Source organism: Microtus oregoni, unplaced genomic scaffold, assembly GCF_018167655.1.
Source record: "Microtus oregoni isolate MIOR12 unplaced genomic scaffold, Mior012 000021F_ref0000039, whole genome shotgun sequence".
In the NCBI taxonomy this organism is placed as follows: Eukaryota; Metazoa; Chordata; class Mammalia; order Rodentia; family Cricetidae; genus Microtus; species Microtus oregoni.
In genome coordinates this window covers 6,858,948-6,879,596 of record NW_024543080.1, presented here as the reverse complement: position 1 = coordinate 6,879,596, position 20,649 = coordinate 6,858,948, and the positions used below count along the sequence as shown (strand labels likewise).

The 20,649-nt window shown below is 42.0% G+C and overlaps 1 protein-coding gene across 1 annotated transcript; it reads left to right on the top strand.

The window, feature by feature from the left end:
- The first annotated feature begins 10,731 nt into the window (after positions 1 to 10,731).
- Areg (amphiregulin) lies at positions 10,732 to 19,663 on the top strand. Its single transcript, XM_041671566.1, has 6 exons — positions 10,732 to 10,993; positions 12,046 to 12,255; positions 14,580 to 14,784; positions 15,480 to 15,635; positions 17,778 to 17,886; positions 19,442 to 19,663. Exons 1-5 carry the CDS (start codon positions 10,930 to 10,932, stop codon positions 17,869 to 17,871), a joined length of 729 nt encoding a protein of 242 aa, XP_041527500.1. The 5' UTR covers positions 10,732 to 10,929; the 3' UTR covers positions 17,872 to 17,886; positions 19,442 to 19,663.
- The last annotated feature ends 986 nt before the right edge of the window (positions 19,664 to 20,649 follow it).

Here is a 20,649-nt window from a genome sequence, read left to right as displayed (position 1 = left end):
AGATTTTCCTTCTAGATAGAAGATTCAGCCTTGGTTATATGTTTTGGCCCACATCATAAGGACTACACAATTGTTGACACAGCGAGAAGGTACACTTACCTTAACATAGAGGAAAAGGTGGCCATATAGGAATCTTCCCTCAGAATTATGCATCCTCAGTCTGTTCAGCCTTAATTTCGTGCCTTCCCACTTATCCCTAGTAATATGCAATGACACTTAGACTCATCTTGTGCTCTATTGGTACTTATTTAGATACTAATTATATTGTACAACACTATTCCTGGGGAGATATGAACAAATGTCTACTCACCCTTGATAGGTAACTCATGACAGACTAAAGTAAGAAAACCACCAAAGTCCAGTTTGGCGGACAAATGAGTTTTGTGGTCCTACTTACAGCAGTATTGGTGAGAGGTTACTTACAGGAGGAAAAATGGCTAAAAATCAGATGAATTTCAACAAGCCCACCACAAATGGGTAATGCTCCCAGAAGCTAAAACCTCAGAGCTTTCTGTATGACTTGCAAACAGTTCCACAGGTCAGAAACTGATTTAACCAAACAGTTCCATTATTCTAACCAAGCCTTTCTCAGGCAGCTTGGCTTATTCGTTTCTTCTAGACAGCTCAAGGTTGGACATGAAGGGACCTAGTGCATTCGGTAAGTTTCAGGGACTTCCTGAAACTTTTTGAGTTGTGAACTTTCTGAGTTTTAAGGTGATGGAGGAAGGTCATTGGCTAATAAAGGAACTGCCCTGGCCCATTTTATTGGTTAGGACATAGGTAGGTGGAGTAAACAGATCAGAATGCTGGGAGGAAGAGGAAGTGAGGTGAGAGACTCCACATCTCTCCTCTCGGGAGCAGAGGCCTCAGAGAGAGACGCCGTGCCCCGCTCCCGGGCAGACACACGCCATGAAGCAAACCGCCAGGTTAGACATGCTGAACCTTTCCCGGTAAGACCGGTGCTCACCGATTATTAGAGATGGGTTGATAGGGATAACAGAATTAGCCAGTAAGGGCTAGGGCAGAAGGGCCAAGCAGTGATTAAATGAATACAGTTGTGTGTTGTTATTTCGGGCATAAGCTAGCCGGGCAGGCGGCTGGGGTGCCAGGGATGCAGCCCCGCCGCTGCCCTTACTACTTCATTAAGCGACCTCAGGGCTCGAACATTATGATTCTTAAGGAGCTTCTGTCCAGGGTGGAATGCTTTATCTTGGAAGAAATTGTCACACAATGACAACCATACAGAAAGCCCCTGGGTTTTAGCTTCTGGGGGAGCATTACCCATGCTGGGATGGGCTTTTTGAAATTCATCTGTTTTTGAGCCATTTTTCCTCCTGTAAGTAACCTCTCACCAATACTTCTGTAAGTAGGCCCACTAAATTCTTTTGTCTACCACATTGAACTTTGGTGGTTTTCTTAATTCTGTCTTGAATTAACCAATCAAGGTTGAGTAGACATTTGTTCCTATCTTCCCAGGAATAGTGTTATTTAACATAATTAATATCTAGATAAGTACCAACAGAGCACAAGATAAGTCTGAAAAGAGTCATTGCATGATACTAGGCATGGGTAGCAAATATCTTTCATATGTATGATATGCTATTTTTATGTTCAAGATCCCTAGTTATTTTTATTATTATTTTAAACATCATATCCTTTTTCATATTCAAACAGTTTTCATGTTGGAATCCTTAGAATGGTCTCTTCAGCTGGCATTTGGAAATCATTTCTTGGTTCCTTGAATGAAATTATACATATTAACATCATTAAGTTTTCAAAAACAAAATCTCCAAATCCAAATCCCTGGATTGTGGGTAATCACAAACAGGACACATACTGAGAACTCTTGGCTGTAGAAAGGGTGCCTCCTGTGATCACCATGAAACCTCATAAGGCTATTTTTCGTACTGTTTCACACAGGAAACCATGTGATGAAGTAGCTTTCTGGAGGTCACATATTTCCTACAGAAAAAGAGATTCTAAACCCCAATTTCTTGCCCCCAAACTGATGTAGGAGGTTCTTCTGTCTATATGTTGCTTTCATTGGTTGAATAAAGAAAACTGCCTTGGCCTAGTTGATAGGGCAGAACTAGGTAGGCGGGGAAGACAGAACAGAATTCTGGGAGGAAGAAAGCAGAGACAGGCAGATGCCATGCTTCTCCTGCCCAAGACGGGCATTGGTTAGACTCATGCCCATATGCCACAACCTCGTGGTGAACACAGATTAATAGAAATGAGTTAATTAATCAAGATGTGAGAGTTAGCCAATAAGAGGCTAGAGCTAATGGGTCAGGCAGTAATCTAATTAATACAATTTCTGTGTGGTTATTTTAGGGGTTAAGCTAGCTGGGCAGCGGGATGCAGCCCACTCTCCTTACAACACCAAACCTCATGCATTTGATCTCGATGGTCAATACAGCTAACGTAACTATCATGAGGCACACAATAGGCGCTCAATGTGTTCTTAAAATTGACACTAAAGCTTGCCAACCTGCTGGTAGTATAGACAGCTTGAAATGACTCTGTGACCAGTAGAGAAGATCCAAAAGCAAAGCTGCTCCTAGGTCTATAACACATACAAAATCTGAAGGGGGGTTTGAAGGCCGAAGTCAGCTATGTCCACACCCATAAACAGGGCTGTCACCTAGAGAAGCCAACAGCTATTGCATCATTTTTGAACTGTGGACCCAGCTCACACAGACTAATCCCCTTGCAACTTTCTGTTCCAGTTTGCCCTTACTGGTCGACCCAGGTTTGTGAAAGCTAGAAAATGCTTCGAGGCCTGTCAAAAGTCATGATTCTGACTAAACGTTTCTAAGTTAGATTATTTCCATCCCTTTCTGATTAAGTCTGACTAGGATGCCTCTTAAAGTCTGTGTCCCTCCCCCAAGAGCCATACTGTGTCTTTCACCTCTGTTTGCTAGGCATTTCTTCAGCACCTGTTACACCCAGGTACTGGGGAAGGTATAAAAATAAGTAATGAATAAGACATTTTATTTGAGAAAATTTTGAATATGAATATTATATTTACATTACTCCCTGCTCTATTCATTCCAACTCTTCCCATACCCACCTTCTCCAACTCCTTTTCAACTTCATGGCCTCTTAATCTTTAATTCATATATACATATGTATATATGAATTATAAATACAACCCGCTGAGTTAATTTAGTGTTACTCATATATATATATATGTGTGTGTGTGTGTGTGTGTGTGTGTGTGTGTGTATGTGTGTGTGTGTTTTTAGGGTTGACCACTTAGACCTGGATAGCATATCAAGGACTTTGTCCCTGGAAAATACTCATTCTCCCTGGTTATTACATACATATTTAACTTTTGCACTTCATTTACATAATAGAAAATCTTTTATCTTATGAATTGCAGACAATCTACTAGCCAGTAGTCTATGTTAGATCCTGTGATGATGGAGGAAGGTCATTGGCTAATAAAGAAACTGCCTTGGCCCATCTGATAGGGCAGAATTTAGATAGGTGGAGTAAACAGAACAGAATGCTTGGAGAAAGAGGAAGTGAGCTCAGAAATCATGCAGCTCCTCTCAGAGCCAGATGCGATGAAGCAAGCCACCAGGTCAGACATGCTGAATCTTTCCCAGTAAGCGCACCTAGTGGTGCTACACAGATTATTAGAAATGGGCTAGTCCAGGTGCGAGAGTTAGCCAAGAAGAGGCTAGATATAATGGGCCGAGCAGTGTTTAAAAGAATATAGTTTGTGTGTTGTTATTTTGGGGCATAAGCTAGCCAGGTGGCTGGGAGCTGGGTGGCAAGAACGCAGCCCACAGCTCCTTTAACACTGTGATACTCCCCAACGACACTAATGTCCTACAGGTAGACAACAATGGGAACCCAAATGAAAGGAGCATCAAGAAAGAAATATACTCCACGGAGAGGCACAAGTGTCTTGTGAGGGCAACTAAGGAAAAAACAGAGCATTTGAGCTTGGGCTTGGTGGCCTGATGAGGGTTTAAGGAAATTGTTGGGGGTCCCAGGGGGCAAATCTTTCCAGGTTCAGCCTCAACTGGGTTTGGACATTCCAGAGTAGGGACGTGAGGATTAGAACTGCCAGGCAGACAGAACAGAGACACAAAAGAAAAGTAAAGAGATGCAGAAGAGAACCAGGAGAGCAATCCAGGGAATGCTGAATTTACTTTCCATATGCTTATATACCCCAATTCAAAAGCAAAAAGAAGGCAAAAGATTGCTTTACCATAATACAAAGAACAAACAGAGCAATTGCCTGCTTCAATACCTAAAATAGGAAGCAACTATATCCTAAGTTAAGTATTCTGTTGTTTAGGTAGGAAATGCAATGCCTACACTTTATACCAAACAGCCTGTAGGTAGTCACTCCCTGGGTAAAACCTGGAATGGATCCACTTCTGTGCGCTCCCACAGGAAATGGGGCTTTGTTTATCATTGGATACCATGAAGTGGTTAGCAAAATTCTCCTACTAAGTCTTACATAGAGGCTAACGCTACAATAATTAAGAACTATCGGCCACCTGCTAGTCAGCTGAATGGGAAGCTTGGAGATGGTTGTGGTTTGGTCAATGATCCTGTCTGTACAGTCATGACTATGATGATCTTGCTTTCGCCTTAATCCTTCATGGCTGTAAGTGGTCTTGTGCAGTGTTAATTGTCAGAGAAAGTGTTTATGGTGGTAGAACATAAAGATGTAGACAGTATTGCCAGATCACTCTGCAGGCCAGGAGCTGCCTTTTCTTCCTCTGCTCTCACGGTGCTCAGAGCATGGTATATTCTCAATGTTTACTGAATGAACTAAAAAGCGAGTACTTAGTAAACAAACTAAGAACACTGAATTGATAATCTTTGTTTCATATATACTATTTTCATTAATTTGCATTCATTATATTGTCTTTATTACATAGTTGCCACTTGAATGAGTTTATGTCCTTTTCAAAGCCAAATTTACATGAACAGATCAGGTAGTGTCAGGGTTTAATATAATTATCAAAACTATGGGAAAAGATACCTGAAGAACTACTAAGAGAGAATTGTCATCATCCAATAGGGATAACTTGCAAAAATAGAATCAGGGTTTAATCTATTTGCTCATCACCCTTATTTCCAAGGTCCATTTTAAATGCACTGGATACACTCAGTAGATAATATAATCTATCATTCAAGTCCATTATTTACTATAATATAAAATAATTCATAATTTACTCTCGATTTTGAAACCAGTAGCTAAAGTTTACATGTACGCTACAGTAAGAGGTTTCTCTGACTGGAAAGAATCCCTTTAAGAAGAAGATGTTATCATACAATTTAGATAACATTTATGAGAGTTTGAGAAGACCAAATCTGGATGCTGTAGGCTTGACCACTCACTACACTGAGAATGACCCCCCAGACATGCAAATTGTAAGTAAAGAAATTACTAATTTGGTACATAAGTCACTCCTGTCTCTCAAGCAGCAAACTCTAAATCAAAGCAGGACAGGATGGCTGTCCTGGTGTAAGAAGTGTAGGTGACAGAAGAGACCATCTTCTCTTAAAACTGGCATTCTTTACCCAGAGAGTGATGCGTTCACTGAAATCACCTTAGGGTGGCCCACTGGGAAGATCGTTTTGCTAGTTTGGAGCTTTTAACTAACGAAGGGAGAAAAAAAAATACAAGTTAAAAAAAAATGATCTTTGTGCAAATTTTAGAGAACAAAGAGAAGTGATTTCCTAACTGAGAGATAAGCACTGTTAACATTTGTTTGCATCCTTCCTGAATTCCTCCATGTATGTGTATTATACACACATGCTATACATAGGAGTACTTATAAACATTGTTTCATATTACATATGCATGCTGTTTTAAACTTTTTGCATTTTAATAAGTATGAACATTATGTCAATTATTTGATTTATTTAAAGCATTTGCTCAAATTTATAATTCATTGAAATTATTTAAAAGTGTTGTCCATCACTTCAGTAGGACTTACACCATGGCGTCCAAACTAGCTCAGGGAAGGCACCATGAAAACGCAACGTTTTCTGAAATTTTTCAAGGGTGCTGCTTGAATGTCCTAAAATTTCCAGCAACTTGATATTAAAATGTATCTTGTAGGATAATTTGACATCTTCAGAAGTGACCGAGACTGGGCTGATGAGATGGTTGGTGAGCCATTTAGTGCCACACCTGATCATCCGATTTTAATCCCCTGAATCCATGTGGTCCACAAGGCAGAAGGAGAGTAAATTCCCTAAAAGAGGCCTCTGACTTCCACATGCATGCTGTGCACATGAACTACACATGCGCACACACACACACACACACGCACACACATAATCAAAAACTGATTAAGTCAACAAAATTTATTATTTGAAGTAGGAAAGAAATCTAAGATTGAACTCACAACTGCCAGAGTCATTGCTGGTGGCCTAATTTCATGTCTAAGATTCTAAGGAAGAACACTGAGTACATGGCTGTTTGCAGACTTCATAACTTGCCTCTGGATTCTTCCTTTTCTTTGAATTCTATGTACAGCTGTCTCAGTTTTATTAGCTACCAGATGTCTGTTCTTCTCTTGTGATCCCTCCGCTCACACTCAGGAAGTCCGGGGCAGTAGGACGTACAGAGACCTTTTCTGCTTTGATTTAGAGTTTGCTGCTTGAGAGACAGGAGTGACTTATGTACCAAATTAGTAATTTCTTTACTTACAATTTGCAAAACTACTATTCTTACTGGACTCTGAAACAAAAGCTCATTGGAATCATGCAGGGAGGGGCAGTAAAACCTGGACAAGAAAGCTTAGGTGTTGTGAAATACACAGACATTGAAGAAATCCACAGGTGCAGGTCATCAAGAAAATGACCACAGATCTCTTACTGCTTTTTTCTCTTTTCAGTGTTTTAGAAAAAAATAGCCAGCAGAGGTCTTGTGGGGACTATGACAGATCGGACACCTGCTGAATTCACTGAGAACTCTTCAAAATGGACTCTCCCTTCTCTCCTCTCGATTTAGTAGATTTGTGTGCTGTCCAAGCCTGTGCTCGTTTCTTTTTAATAGACCTTGCACAAAAAAAAAAAAAAAAAAAAACTGTGACTGAAGCCAGGTGCTATCAGTGAATTCAGCAGCTAGCTTACTCTTCGATTAAGGGCTAAAAATAGCTGTTGTCTAGCGACGCTTCGAAAGAACGAACAGAAACAATTAATGAAATAAAAGTCTAAGTCCAGTGTCCTCAAACCCTCTGCTGTTTTAAAATCCAATTCAAGATGCACACTGCTCCGTGGCCTTCGTGCTTCTTGCTCCTACTCATGTTGTCTCTGCGCCTCTGAGCATCCACACTCACAGAGTTGGAGGATCATAGCCCATTCTAAGTCTTCTACCTCACATACGGCATATCTCATTACTTCAATTTATTCTTACATAGTGTTTCTCTGGACTTTAACTAATTCCCATTAACTAAATCTCCTTAAAGTCAAGGACAGTGTGAATTACTTGAAGTTCTAGCCTCCGTGCCCAGACGACTGCTACGTTCTCAAAATATATTTGAGTAAACGAACTGCATATCAAATTCATTTTGCATTTTTATGTAAATGTGGGCATGGTGTAAACTGACAACATTGCCTCTCCAATATATGGTTGAGGGGAAGGTTTTTATTGTAGCTATAAAGGGAGAGTAGAGACAAAGGCATCTGGAAGTGTCCAGAGAAGAAAGTAGTAGGCTGATCAGGGTCAGGGGAATGAACCAGGCCATGAGAGGAGAGATGGGGAGAAAGGGAGAGAGAATGACAAAGAGAGATTGCAGGAAAAGGAGACAAAGAGAGGGCAAGAGAGAGAACTAAGAGAGGAAGACTAAAGCACAGAGCTGAAATATAGCAGAGTTATAAGTCTGAGAAGCTGTGGGGAGGGAAGCCTCTGAGCTGAAGAGGTGGGGTGACAAGAACAGAGAGGAGTCTGAATGCCAGCATGGACTTTGAAAAGTATAACAGGTATTTGCAATACTGAGGGAACCCAAAGGCCAGTATGCACTTTGATATGCTAATAGCCAGCACAGAGAGCCTTTGGTCCCTTCTGCCAGGGATAAGGGAAAGGCCTTCTTTGGCAGAGGAGACTGACCTCACAGATTCCGGAGGAATGCTGGCTTTTGTCTATCTGCCAAAATTTGGACCTGATAAGTATTTGTATATTACATTTTTTTGTTTCTCTTGTTGTATCTATTTTATCAAATTGCTGTTTTCGCTCATCCCATCTTTACCTGTTTAGATGCTCAACTATAAAAGCCAGGTTAAGTTTTAAGGAAATAGAAATGAATCATTCTTAGACCTGGATAAATTTCAAGGTAAAAAGTGGAAAATTATAGAATATCTAACGGAGCTAAATGGAGTATATTACAAGGTATGAAATGGTATTTACAGCGGAGAATTGTGGCTAGCTCATCTGTTGACTCATAAGAAGAATACTCAGCCCTATCTGTACAAACGCAACGTCAACTTTATTGACAGGCACATGATACTTTTGGTTTCATGGGGCATCTTTTAGCAGAATCAAAGTGAATTTCTTTTTCTATCCATTTATATTGGGATTCAGATAACAGATGCTAAATTGGTTAGGAGCATCTGCCCCCAGGAGTGCCCTTAGCCTCACATAACTTCACAGAAACTTCAGTGTATCGGGACATAGGAGAGTGCTATCTCACTTGAATTTGTCGACACTGGTCCTCATGTTCTCAGTCTGCCTCGCAGACCGTAGAGTGCTGCATTTACATAGGATTGGTTTCCTACTCATTCACTTGTCCCAGAATGTATGACACATCAATGGGTGCTGCTCTGTGATGCTGGCATCACCCCTGGGTTGCTATCTGATGTATCATAAACTGCCCCAAATGTCTTCATGAGAAATAGGGCAAAGTTCACAGACTGAAAATTCTGAAGGTGCTTACTTTGCATGCCCTGTGGGTAGCTCTGGTGTGTTGCTGAAGTCACCATCATAACATCAAGGATGCCCTGTACTAGATGTTCACAGCACTTTATGCTTTATGCTACTCGCTTGTGGATCTTCTGCCTTGGGTCCATTTAACAAAAACCAGGTGTTTTGTTCCTGCTTTTAGAGGAGGGATTTGGGTCTTAATACACTATCTAACTTAACTTGTAGTAGAGTTTATGTGTGAAAACCTAGATTTATTCTAAGAACTATTCTGCCCATGACTAGGTTATGTAGCAGAAACGTTAATGATCCCTTCCCAATTTCTAGCCAGAAAATGACCAAGGAATTTCTATATTAACAGCCAACTTTGAGTTAAAAAAGAAAGCAAATTGGTTTTAATGATAGGTTTTCCAAACTTGTATAGATCTTACGAATAAGTAAGGAGCAGCAGAGACTGTTCAGTGGTTGGAGCACTGACTGCTTTTGTAGAAGACCCAGGTTCAATTCCCAGCACCCACATGGCACCCACAGCTGTCTGTATCCCCAGTTCCAGGGGATTCACTGCTGGTTTGCAGCTTCTAGGCACCAGGCACTAAGCACAATACACATTCAGACAAAACACCCATTATCATAAAATAAAATAGCAATAAATTATTTAAGAAAAAGAAAAGTTAGGAAAATAGGAAGCAAACGTGTTGAACTACTTCATCTAGTTGCCTTGTAAGCAAATTCAAGTCATTGTTGTGCATTGTAAATAAAAGTGATATTTACTGGCTAATTGAAAATTAAGAGAAATTTAAGAAAATGAGTGGAACAGCAAGAAGAGAAAATGAAACCCATGCGACTAGGGATGTGTGCGGCTATATAAGCAGACTGCCTGAACTCTGCAGGCAAGACTAAATCGTTCTGAGATACAGTCACCTCATCCACCAAAACAGATGAAAGAGCAGGCTCCTGTTCCACCTCGATGGGCAGGATCATCTTTGCCCTCATCCTTACGTTTGCCCACCCTAAATCACATCTTTCCATCCAAACTTCCTGCTCAGAAGGGCTTCTAGGGCCTGGCCCATCCCCCCACAGAACCAAGTTAACCTGCAGCCTCCTTTCCCAGGGCACTAAGAATCAGTCCCTCCTATCTGCTTTGTAAAATTGCTGAGCCCACACCATTGGGTGCCTAACAAAAAGGGAGCCCCTCGCCAAATCTCACTCTTGGCACCCTCCCCACAAAGTAAAACGGAAAGTTTACACAAAATACATCTTCACACAGTTCTGGATTTTTGTGTATCTTATCCCATAAAGCCCATGTCAGTGTTTAACTCACTCCCTGTGATAATGCTGGAGAAAGAGAGAGAGAGAGGGAGAGAGAGAGAGAGAGAGAGAGAGAGAGAGAGAGAAACGTTTTTCAGAATTAGGAAGAACTCATGAAGACCAACATTCCTGTCTCTTAGCTTCCTTTATCCTCCTCAAAGGCTAACTTTGCTAAGTCACAGCTGCTCTTTAAGCTCCACGTCCTTAACGTGGGACTTTGTTACTCAATCTCCGGCCTGTTATCTTGCTAACATCAACATATATGCAGAGGTTTTTCAGATTCGGTGACACTGGGACTTTGGGCTGTCAGCTCTCCGGCATCACTCCAGCTTAGAACACGAGTGGGAAAGTTTCTTTCCGCGTTGACAGTTCAATTCCCACTTCTTCCAGGCTGTTGTCTGTCTGCCGGGTTTGGTTGGGGTAGTAACCTCCTGCCACCTCCACCCACTTCAGGGGCGGTGACTTCTGGCGGGCCTATAAAGGCAGCAGGTGCTTAAGGCACCCTTAGTCTGCTCGCACCGCTTCCTCCTGACCTGCAGCCACCGCCCCAACATCCCAAGTCAAGCCCGAGGCGCTGGCCGCTTCTGCCGCCCGGAGCACGGTGGGCTGGGCATCCCCGCACCTGCGCTCTCTCGCTGCTCCGTGGTCCCGCTGCTCCCGCCGCCCGGTGCCGCCCTCGAGTCGCTGCAGAGACCCGGTCTCTGCCGGCTCGCGCGGGACCAATGAGAACTCCGCTGCTGCCACGGGCACTCCCGGTGCTGTCGCTGCTGCTGATCTTAGGCTCAGGTGAGCACCCGCCGCCTCCAGCTGCCGCCTGGGCTGCCCCTTAAATGACGTCCAGAAATTTGTCCGCCCGGGGGGAGCAGAAACCCCCGTAACTTGCTCGGTTGAAGTTGCTCCTTCTAGGAGGGTGAGAGAAGCAGACAGGCGTCTCTAGCATTTCCCAAGGATCAGGCTGCTGGAGAATATTGACACTAAAATCCAGCTGATGGAGACCTAAGAGGCCATTTTTTTAGGCCAGCCTTTCCTTTGACAACCGAGGAAACGGAGTCCAGACAGGTGAAGTAATTTCCACAAGAGTAGTTAATCCAGAATTTGAGCAGGGTTCTTTGCCTTCTGTCTCCATCTCTTGTGTCTAGGAATTTTACTTTTACCTTCCTGAAGCAGACTCAAAGTGCCCTGGAGAGAAGTGAAAAGCTCTGCTGTCAGTGTCATTCTGAGATGTTAAAAATAAATAAATAAATAACGTTTAAAAAGGAAAGAAAGAAAAGACAAGGACTGGAACTCAGGGCTCCCCAACGTTGCCAAGGGTCCAACCTTTTCTCTGTGATAATAGTAGTGGATAAAGACAGTGAAAGTCCTTGCTCTTAGATGCCACTGGCACTACTTTTTAGATTTTATGTCCAGATTCAACAGGAGTAAACAAGTGTTCAAATGTATCTCTCCACCCCGCACGGGTTTAAAAAGAGGCAGGAGCACACAGACACAAAGGCATGCAAGCTGGACAGACCTTCAGTGAGAGGCTATCAGCCATTGCCTGTTAACGTGCTTCTCCTGGATTGACTTGGCAGGACAATGTAAGTTGTGGAAATTAATGTAGGCAGTCTGTGGAAAAGAAAACCCAGATAAAAGGAACTCTGTAATTGGAGTGGAGCAGCTGAGTTTGCTTCTTGGCAAACTGTGAAGTTGCTTCCAAGGGTGGGTGACTCAGTCAAAAAAAAAAAAAAAATAGCACGCATGCGATAGCCGCTTTGATACAAGGAGACAGCGTCCCCAGCCCTGCTCACTTAGTGAGACAAAGGCAGCCCAACTCATCTCTGCTTATTCCTTCCCTGCAGGCCACTATGCAGCTGGGCTGAACCTCAATGACACCACCTCTGGGAAAAGTGAACCATCTTCTGGGGACCACAATGCCAGTGGACTTGCGGTTTCTGCTGTCAGTGAAATGTCCTCTGGCAGTGAACTCTCCACGGGGGACTATGACTACTCCCAGGAATATGACAATGAGCCGCAAATACCCGGCTACGTGATAGATGATTCAGTCAGAGGTGAGTGGAGGAGACCGAGACAATGTCACCTATGAGATGTGCTTGAATCTTAGTGATGTGATTTCGGAAGAAACACGACTTTTCGGCTTTCTACTGGCTTTGTAGGTGTGGTTATTGCATGTCCTTTAAAGAGCTATTGTGGCTGCATTCTATAGGTCCAAGGCTAATCTTTGCAAATTCTGGTAAGAAGAAATTAGTATTCTCATTTTACACAGTAACCGAAGTCCAGAAAGGTTACATGGCCCAGAGAGCATGCAGTTGAGCCAGGACAGAACCTCTCAGTCTGCTTGATTCCAGGACATATGTTCTTTCCGATATGTGCCATGTGCCCTCCATCCTGAGAGCAGCAGGAGTCCCTAACCACTCCTGTGGGCCTTATAGCTCAACATTTATGTCCCCTCCCCCACTCTAGCATCTTCAAATAACAAGCATTTATCACAAATAAGGGAACAGAATACATAACGATTGACCTCTAGAAATGTTAGAGAAACACAAGTATGTGTAGTTTTTATTTTTATCCAAACTAATGACCCCTGGTTTTTTCTCTTTTGCTCTTATCATACAGATCTTTTTTTTTAAAAAAAAAAAAAAAAACTTTTCTTTGAAATGAGAGAGAGATAAAAGCTCACTACCCCCATTTTACTTTGCATTTTGAGGGAAGAAGGGACCATTGATGAATCAGATACAGGAGTGTCTACATCAGAGTCAGGACCAGGTGATTTCAGAGTTCTGTAAGGTGTTTTGAAACTTTCCTAGAAGCCTCTCCTTTTTCCCCTCCTCCTCTGGAGTCTCCTAAAACTGAGGGAGAGTGAGTGGGTGACCTAACACAGGGTCTGGAGCAAGTGACAGGAGGGATAAACCTCAATGACCATTTGGCTTCAGTGCCTTGCTTCTAAATGTTTCGTTTGTTGTTGTTTTTGCTTTTGTTTTTTTTTAAATATGTGTAATGGGAAAGGGGTTTAGATTAGACCATCAGGTGCCCAGGAGCTGACCTCTTGAAGACGTGTTAAGTTATTAACACCTCTGGAGGCCAAATCACTTACTAGTGCAGCAAGCGGCCAGGGCTTAGAATTGCAGCTCAGTGTCGGAAGTTGAGACTGATGGTTAAATATGGTTAAATTCGTTTGGAAGGCTGTTTACCTAAATGCCATGGGTGTGCTGCCGGGGGCCGCACTTTAGCAGAATGACTAGCATTCGGCTTGGCCTTCTAATCTCCCTGATGAAGGGGAGTGAGATTCATTTGAAACAGCTTTCCTCGAGGGCTTTTCTAACTTGCGTTTTTAATAACAGAAGGACGTTTTTGTGTAAACACTGCGTGGCCACCTACTAAACATTATGCCCAATTTAGCCTTTGTTAATGCACTGAAAGCAGACTGCTGTAAGAAATTCTTACTAGCGTTTCCTTCAGACAGAAACCCTGTGTTCGACACCCCTGTTTACCTCCTGCTAACATTTCTGTTGCGTTCTGTGTGATGAGTGCTTGCACCGCCTTTGGGCTAGCTGCGCTTTCTCTTCTTGGTGGGCTCCTTTTGCTAAATAAGTGATTGTACACACCTGCCGAAGAATCAGCACAACAAAATGTACAACAATAAGCATATCAAACCTTCCCTTCCCTGTCTTTAGCACGTAACTAGCTACACCTTTCATAGTCTGATAAGTTGAGGTGACATTCTGAAGCATCAGGCATAGATATTTCAGTACTATTTTAAACAGGTTGAACACAACAAAGACCCCCCCCCCGGAAGGTATTTATTGCTGTTGTTTTCAATAATACTCATTTTCCAGTTCAATACCACCCTCGAGTAGTGGCCACTAACTTCCAGCTTAAGACAGTGAGCCCAAGACATGGGTGGGGAAGGAACATCGGCAGGTTTGTCTCACACCATATTTCAGTCAATGGCATTGTCTTTGTCCAAGAGACATTGTTTGGTACAATGTAAACAAACAAGCACACAAACAGACGCAAAGTCTTAAACACAAAGTCTTAAACGTGTCCGCTCTGTGCTTTCCAGCTGCTTATCCTAGGGCATACATGGCTTGGCTTCGCTGAACTATTTACCTCTATATCAGGAGAAGCACCGTGCACCTAACTATGTACATGCTTGGGTTACATAAAAGTTGCCTGGGACAGAGATTAGCAAGTACTATCTGACATCGATATTCTCTGCAGGTTTAGCATGTGAGTGTTGTGTTAAAAAACGAGGCAAAAGTTGTTCTCAGTGCTGTGATTTCTGAGTCTCGGGCGTCTCAAAGGATTCCCAAGATGAAAAGAGAATGTTGACAGTAAGTCTGACCTCAACGTGCCAAACTTTCTTTTCCTCCAGTTGAACAGGTAATTAAGCCCAGGAAAAACAAGACAGAAGAGGCCAAGACTTCAGACAAGCCCAAAAGAAAGAAAAAGGGAGGCAAAAGTGGAAAGGGCAGAAGAAACAAAAAGAAGAAAAAGAACCCATGTGATGCCGAGTTCCAGAATTTCTGCATCCATGGTGAATGCAGATACATGGAGAACATAAAGACTGTGACCTGCAAGTAGGTTCAGAGCCACGTGAAATTCCCTCTCCCCCACCAGGCCTGAAACCCCCAGAGAAAACTGTTGACTTTTCCTGTGTGTAAACCAAGGACCGGAAACTTCATTCAAAGATTAGGTGGGAAGTAGGTAGGCTTCTTGGGCCAACAGTGTGTCTGTACACCCAACTAAAATGTAAGCACTTAAAAATAGGAAAAAAAAAAATCTTAATTTGCAGGCTGTAAAAAGTAGGGCAAAGAGGCTGTGGTTTCTAACTAGTGGCATAAACCATCGTTTTATTAAGTATATAATATGTATAGTATATATTTATTTTAAGCCTCTTTTGCAAAAAAATTAAATGAATCCTTAAGGTGGTTATCGCAGAGTCTTTCATGCTGTCCTTCATCCCCTAACACTGAATGAAATGAGAGTGGAATGTATTAGCAGCAAAACCAGGCATTGAAACCATGTCGTCAGTGGGTCAAAGGAAGCACAAGGAATGACTCACTGTGTCTTCTTGGCCTATCACACTCACACTCAAACTGATTACACTTACTCTTAAAAACTCTTAGCTAGAATGCATTTCATGTCACGTGATTTTGCGGTATAGATGAAGGCGTGGCCCTTCGAGGTTACATTAGGTGACTTTCATTAAGTAGTAGACCTGGAACATGCTGAACCTCTTCAATAATTGTATTTATGAAATGTGATGTCACAGCTGTCATCAAGACTACTTTGGTGAACGGTGTGGAGAGAAATACATGAAGACTCACAGCGGGAATGACAGCGACCGATCCAAGATGGCGTTAGTGGCCATAACCGTCTTTGTCTCCGTCATAATCCTCGCAGTTATTGGCGTCATTGCCACCATCCAGTAAGTACAGCACCACTCAAGAGTTAACTCTTGGCAGCATTTCTGCCAGGCTCTACTGTCATATTCTACGTGAGTTATTTTATAGCATGTGACCCTTGAGCAGAGTATAATTAAACTTTGCATTACTTTGACTACCATTGAAATGACATATAAAACCATATTTTTTCAAAGCTAGAATTTTTTATCTTAAAATTGATATTTTTATTACATATTATACTTTTGGTGATGGTTATTTCTTAATCTCAGAACGTGCTAGTATTGTCTGTGTCGACTTTTAATGTAAGCATAAGGCTTCTCAGAAACTAATTAGGGTCACATAAGTAATTAGGGGCACATTAGGCTCATAGCCCAAACACACTTCTCCAGTATTAAAAACACAGTTCTGGAGGGCTTCAGAGCAGCAGTCGGGGAAAGTTAGGTCCCTTCTCACAGCACAATGCTAAGCTCTGAGCTTATAATTTCTTGGCATGGCGCTGATTGGTTTGTAGCTTAGACCTGTTTCTGTCCTTATTGGGTATTATAGTGTGGGAATGCATTAAGAAACAAAGCGAAACATTTCCTCCTGATGCCATGGTGTGGGCAGCAAGGACAAACTTTGTTACTGTGGTCCTCCCACAGTATCTTCCCTGGGCAACACGCCTCGCTTCAGGACCAAAGAATGTCCCCGCTAGCCTGTTCTGATGGGTACATCAGCTTGATATTGTCCCCCAGACAGAAGTCTCTGGGTAGGGGAAGCTGGAGGAGGGCCCACGAGGCTCTGGAATGACTCACCACTGCTGGGGCTTGGGAAAAGCAGTGGGTTCATTATTCTAATTTTAGGTCTTGGTAAATTACTCTAACAACTGGATTGTGTACACAATCCATCACTGCTGTTCTTCAGGATATGGGACTTATCTCCTGCCATTGTTTATTATTATCTCAAATTCAGATCAGATAGAGATCAAATAACAGGTAAAAGCTATTTTATGAAGCACATGGAGTTTGATGTGCAGTTTAGATTTGTTTTGCACACCTGGAATGTCTTCTAGTGCCTCAAGCCAGATATGCAAATGCATTTAGGAGTGAAACCCCTGCGAATCACTATTATTTGCCATGGAGAAATAGAAAATAAGATGTCAGCTAAAGATGTTTCCCAGTGGTTCAGCTTGCTGTTGTTCATCCTTCAGTGCCTGCTAACCCTCTGGCAGGATGGAGAATGACCATTGTTCTATGTTGGCTCTCTGTTTTCTTTGTGGCTGTGATGGGGCTAGAGCTCAGGACCTCACACATGTGAGCCAAAAACTCAGAAACTGACAGGTTCTACTTCTTTGCCACAAGATCCATGTTTCCTCAAGCTCTCCTTGAATTTGTGATCTTCCCATCGTGGTTTCTAGAGTAGCTGGGATAGTAGGCCTGTGCCATCAGCCTGGCTCCATTCTATCACTGTTAAGAAGTGATTTTTTTTCTCTTTTCTCTCAAATTCTTATTATATTTGAAACAAACAATACTAATCTTAAGCCATGTCTACTGAGCATTTTTTCCAATAAGTGAAGGAAATATTTTTCCTTAAACATAACAAAGTTCTTTTGGATTTAAAGGCAATGTCTGGTGGGATGACCCGGGAACCACTGAAAGTAGTGGACAACATCCCCACCCCCAATTTTAAGCTGTGGGCTTTTAAAAATAGAATGCAGTAATAAATAAAATTAGAAGGAAACATTTGGAAATAAAACACATATTGTTTTGTAAACATTCAAAAATTCTAGCAATTTAAACTCACTTAATAGAAGCTTAAATTCATTCCTATATATTCACTTATGTTCATGGGGTCCTTCTATTGTACACCATCACCCCCCAATGCTTAATCCTTCAGGAGTAACCACAAAAGACGTGGGTATGTTCTACTGTGTGGAAGTTTTCATTGTGAATACACACTTACACTTTAGTGTTTTAGACATGTGTTTATATAGTGACACCCCGAGTGTCCCCCTGAAAAACAATATTGCACCAGATACCAAGTCGTGTTTAGGTTTCGGTTTAGTGCAACAAACCAAAACATAGTGATTGTCTGTAAGAGTCACAGGAAGGAAGTCCCCATCATGAAAATCCCCATTGTATAGGTTTGTAGGACTTGCTAACAGTGGGGTTCTGTCTTCTCCAAAGGCTTCGAAAACGATATTTCAAGGAATATGAAGGAGAAGCCGAGGAGCGGAAGAAGCTTCGACAGGAAACGGGAAATGTGCACGTCATAGCCTAGCTGAAGACAGTCCAGGTTTGGCCATTAGAATTCACCTGCCCGTTAGATGATCACAGCACTTATCTCAAGACAGAGGAGGAATCTGTTCTTAACCACGAGTCCACACAAACACTCTTAGGCTTTCAGGAAGACTGACTTCAGTCTTGTGAAGACTAAGTGTTTAATCATTGCCCAAAGGGATGTAGATACGGGGAATTCCAGTCCTGTTCTCAAAGAACGTAATGCTTAATAGATGGAGAAAAGCGGTAAAGGATCAGAGCATTGAGGAATGTGCGACAGAAAAGAAGGAAGGAAGGAACTGCTAGGAAATGTCCTGCACCCAAACTGACCTTCCGAGTTGGGAAGAACCTATGAAATCAGGAGAGCAATTATGAAGAAAGATTGGCAATACTGAGAGGTTAATGGGTCGTTTTAGGAACATAGAATTGGCCTCATTCCGCTGATTGCTGGGTGAGATAAGAGAGTAATGACTAGGTGGGCTCACACCAGGGAGGACCAAGAGAAGCTTATCCCATGAGAGGAGATCCTTCTGGAGACAAGAATTTGAAGGTTCCTTTAAGGAAAGGGAGGGGCACACATTTGAGAGAGGTTTGGTAAAAATCTAGAATTTGATTTTTAAGCATGGAGAGCTAAGTACGTTTATTAAAGAGTTAATGAAGATGTCAGAGAGGAGGGAGGCAGAGAACTCGGATCCTCAGACACTAGGAGAGATAAAGCTCTGCCCCAACCCACTTTTTCTGCCTTCGGAGAAGTCATTACTTGAGATGATTCGTAAATACGATGTTCCTATATGCTCATTAAATTTACTGAATCATAAGGATTTTTTGTTTTGTTTTGTTTTGTTTTTGAGACAGGTTTTCTCTGTGTAACAACCCTAGCTGTCCTGGAACTAGCTTTTGTAGACCAGACTGGCCTCGAACTCACAGAGATCTACCTACCTCTGCCTCCTGAGTGCTGGGATTAAAGGTGTGAACCACCACCACCTGGCCATAAATTCTATTTTTAATAAATATTCTAGATGATCATAACTCATGAAATGGCTAACTGTTCATGCCAATGTTATACTCAGTATTCATTGCACCTTCGAGAAATCTTTCACTTATGTGCTTAAACTACAACTCGGTGCATATAGAAGTGTGGAATAGGACATTAACATGCTGTACTGGCATGTGGTGGCTGCCTATTAACTGGTAGCTACTGTTATTATAGCCCTGGTACCAATTATCCTAAATTAACTGTCTATCATAAACACTGAGACACTTAATCTTAGTTTTAATTATGTCTAACAGTGTATATTCGGTTTGGAAAACTGTTTTTCTTAACTCCAGTTGCCTCTTTTATTAAGCAAGGTTTTCAATGGTGTGAACACTTACAGTTTCCACATAGTCATATACTTTGAGAAGAAATGAAGTCCCCAACCAAAGTGGCAGTTTTCTACGAGAACATCCATCATGTCTCCTAGGACATCCCAGAAAAGTGAAACTGACAGAAATTCTGATTCTTAGAAATTAAATTGTCTTAAAGCTGCATTGGACTGGAGCTTATCTTTGATATGTTTCTTTCCTTACAGGGTAAGAGTCATGTCACTGCCAAGTCGCAAGCACAGATCGGTCCTCTTTTTGATGAAGGAAGTGAGCCTCCCGATGGTTTCAGCCTTTCAATCGTCGCTCTTCATGAGAGTCTTATTTCTGTACATAAACAGCTGTGTGGAGATGAAGTATTTTTTCATGTTGTAAATAATTTATTTAATATTTAAGTGTTATTTATTTTATAGCTCATTAAACTTTTTTAAACAAACAGATTGAGAGTTTGAATATTAGTTTTGAAGTCATGATTCTCCGGCTTATAGATATGGGTGCCTGCACCTGGCTTCAAAGAGTACTCTAAAGGAGAAAACTCTAGTCCCCTCATTTACAAACACTAGCAGTTGTGGTAATAGTAATTCCAAACTGACCTTTCCTATTCCATGTAGGACTTACATGAAATTATATAAACACCAGAAACACACATGAACACACACATATGCACATATACACATGCACACATATTTCCGTGTTCACGCTCCCTGTTCATTGCTGTGATCAGCATAGACAAAGAGACAGGAATGCCTGGAAAATTGGTGGCGCACACCTTTAATCCCAGTACTCGGGAGGCAGAGGCAGGCGGATCTGTGAGATCTCTGTGAGTTCGAGACCAGCCTGGTCTACAGAGCTAGTTCCAGAACAGGCTCCAAAGCCACAGAGAAACCCTGTCTCGAAAAGCCAAAAAAAAAAAAAAAAAAAAAAAAAAGAATGCCTGGAAAATTACAAAAGTCACTTTTCAAGAGAACCAGCAAACATTTGCAGAAGAGACTTCCTTTCCCAACACAGTATATATTCATAGAAATCCAATACCATCTCTTCCCTCCACTTGCTAGGGTTCTCATACATAGTATGTGTGCTTGTTTGGATGGTGCTGTTTTATGATCATTAAAGCTAAGGGGCCATAAACAATGTAGTGCCTGGCTGGTACTTCTATGCATATAAAATGAAGGAACCTCCATAATGGGGTGGCAGTTTGAGAATGGAATGATCATCATTTAGCAGTAATCATATTGACTGTCAAGAACAGAAGTGCCATAAGCATCAATGGTTCATCCAGCTCTGACGTACCAGCAAATCATTGGCCATTGATCACAACACCATTGGTTCCTAGCTTCAGCTACACATATCACTTAAAGAAGTTAAAAGTCTCTGAGCACTCAGATAACCCCTCCCACTCCGTGCTGCTGACTTGAGT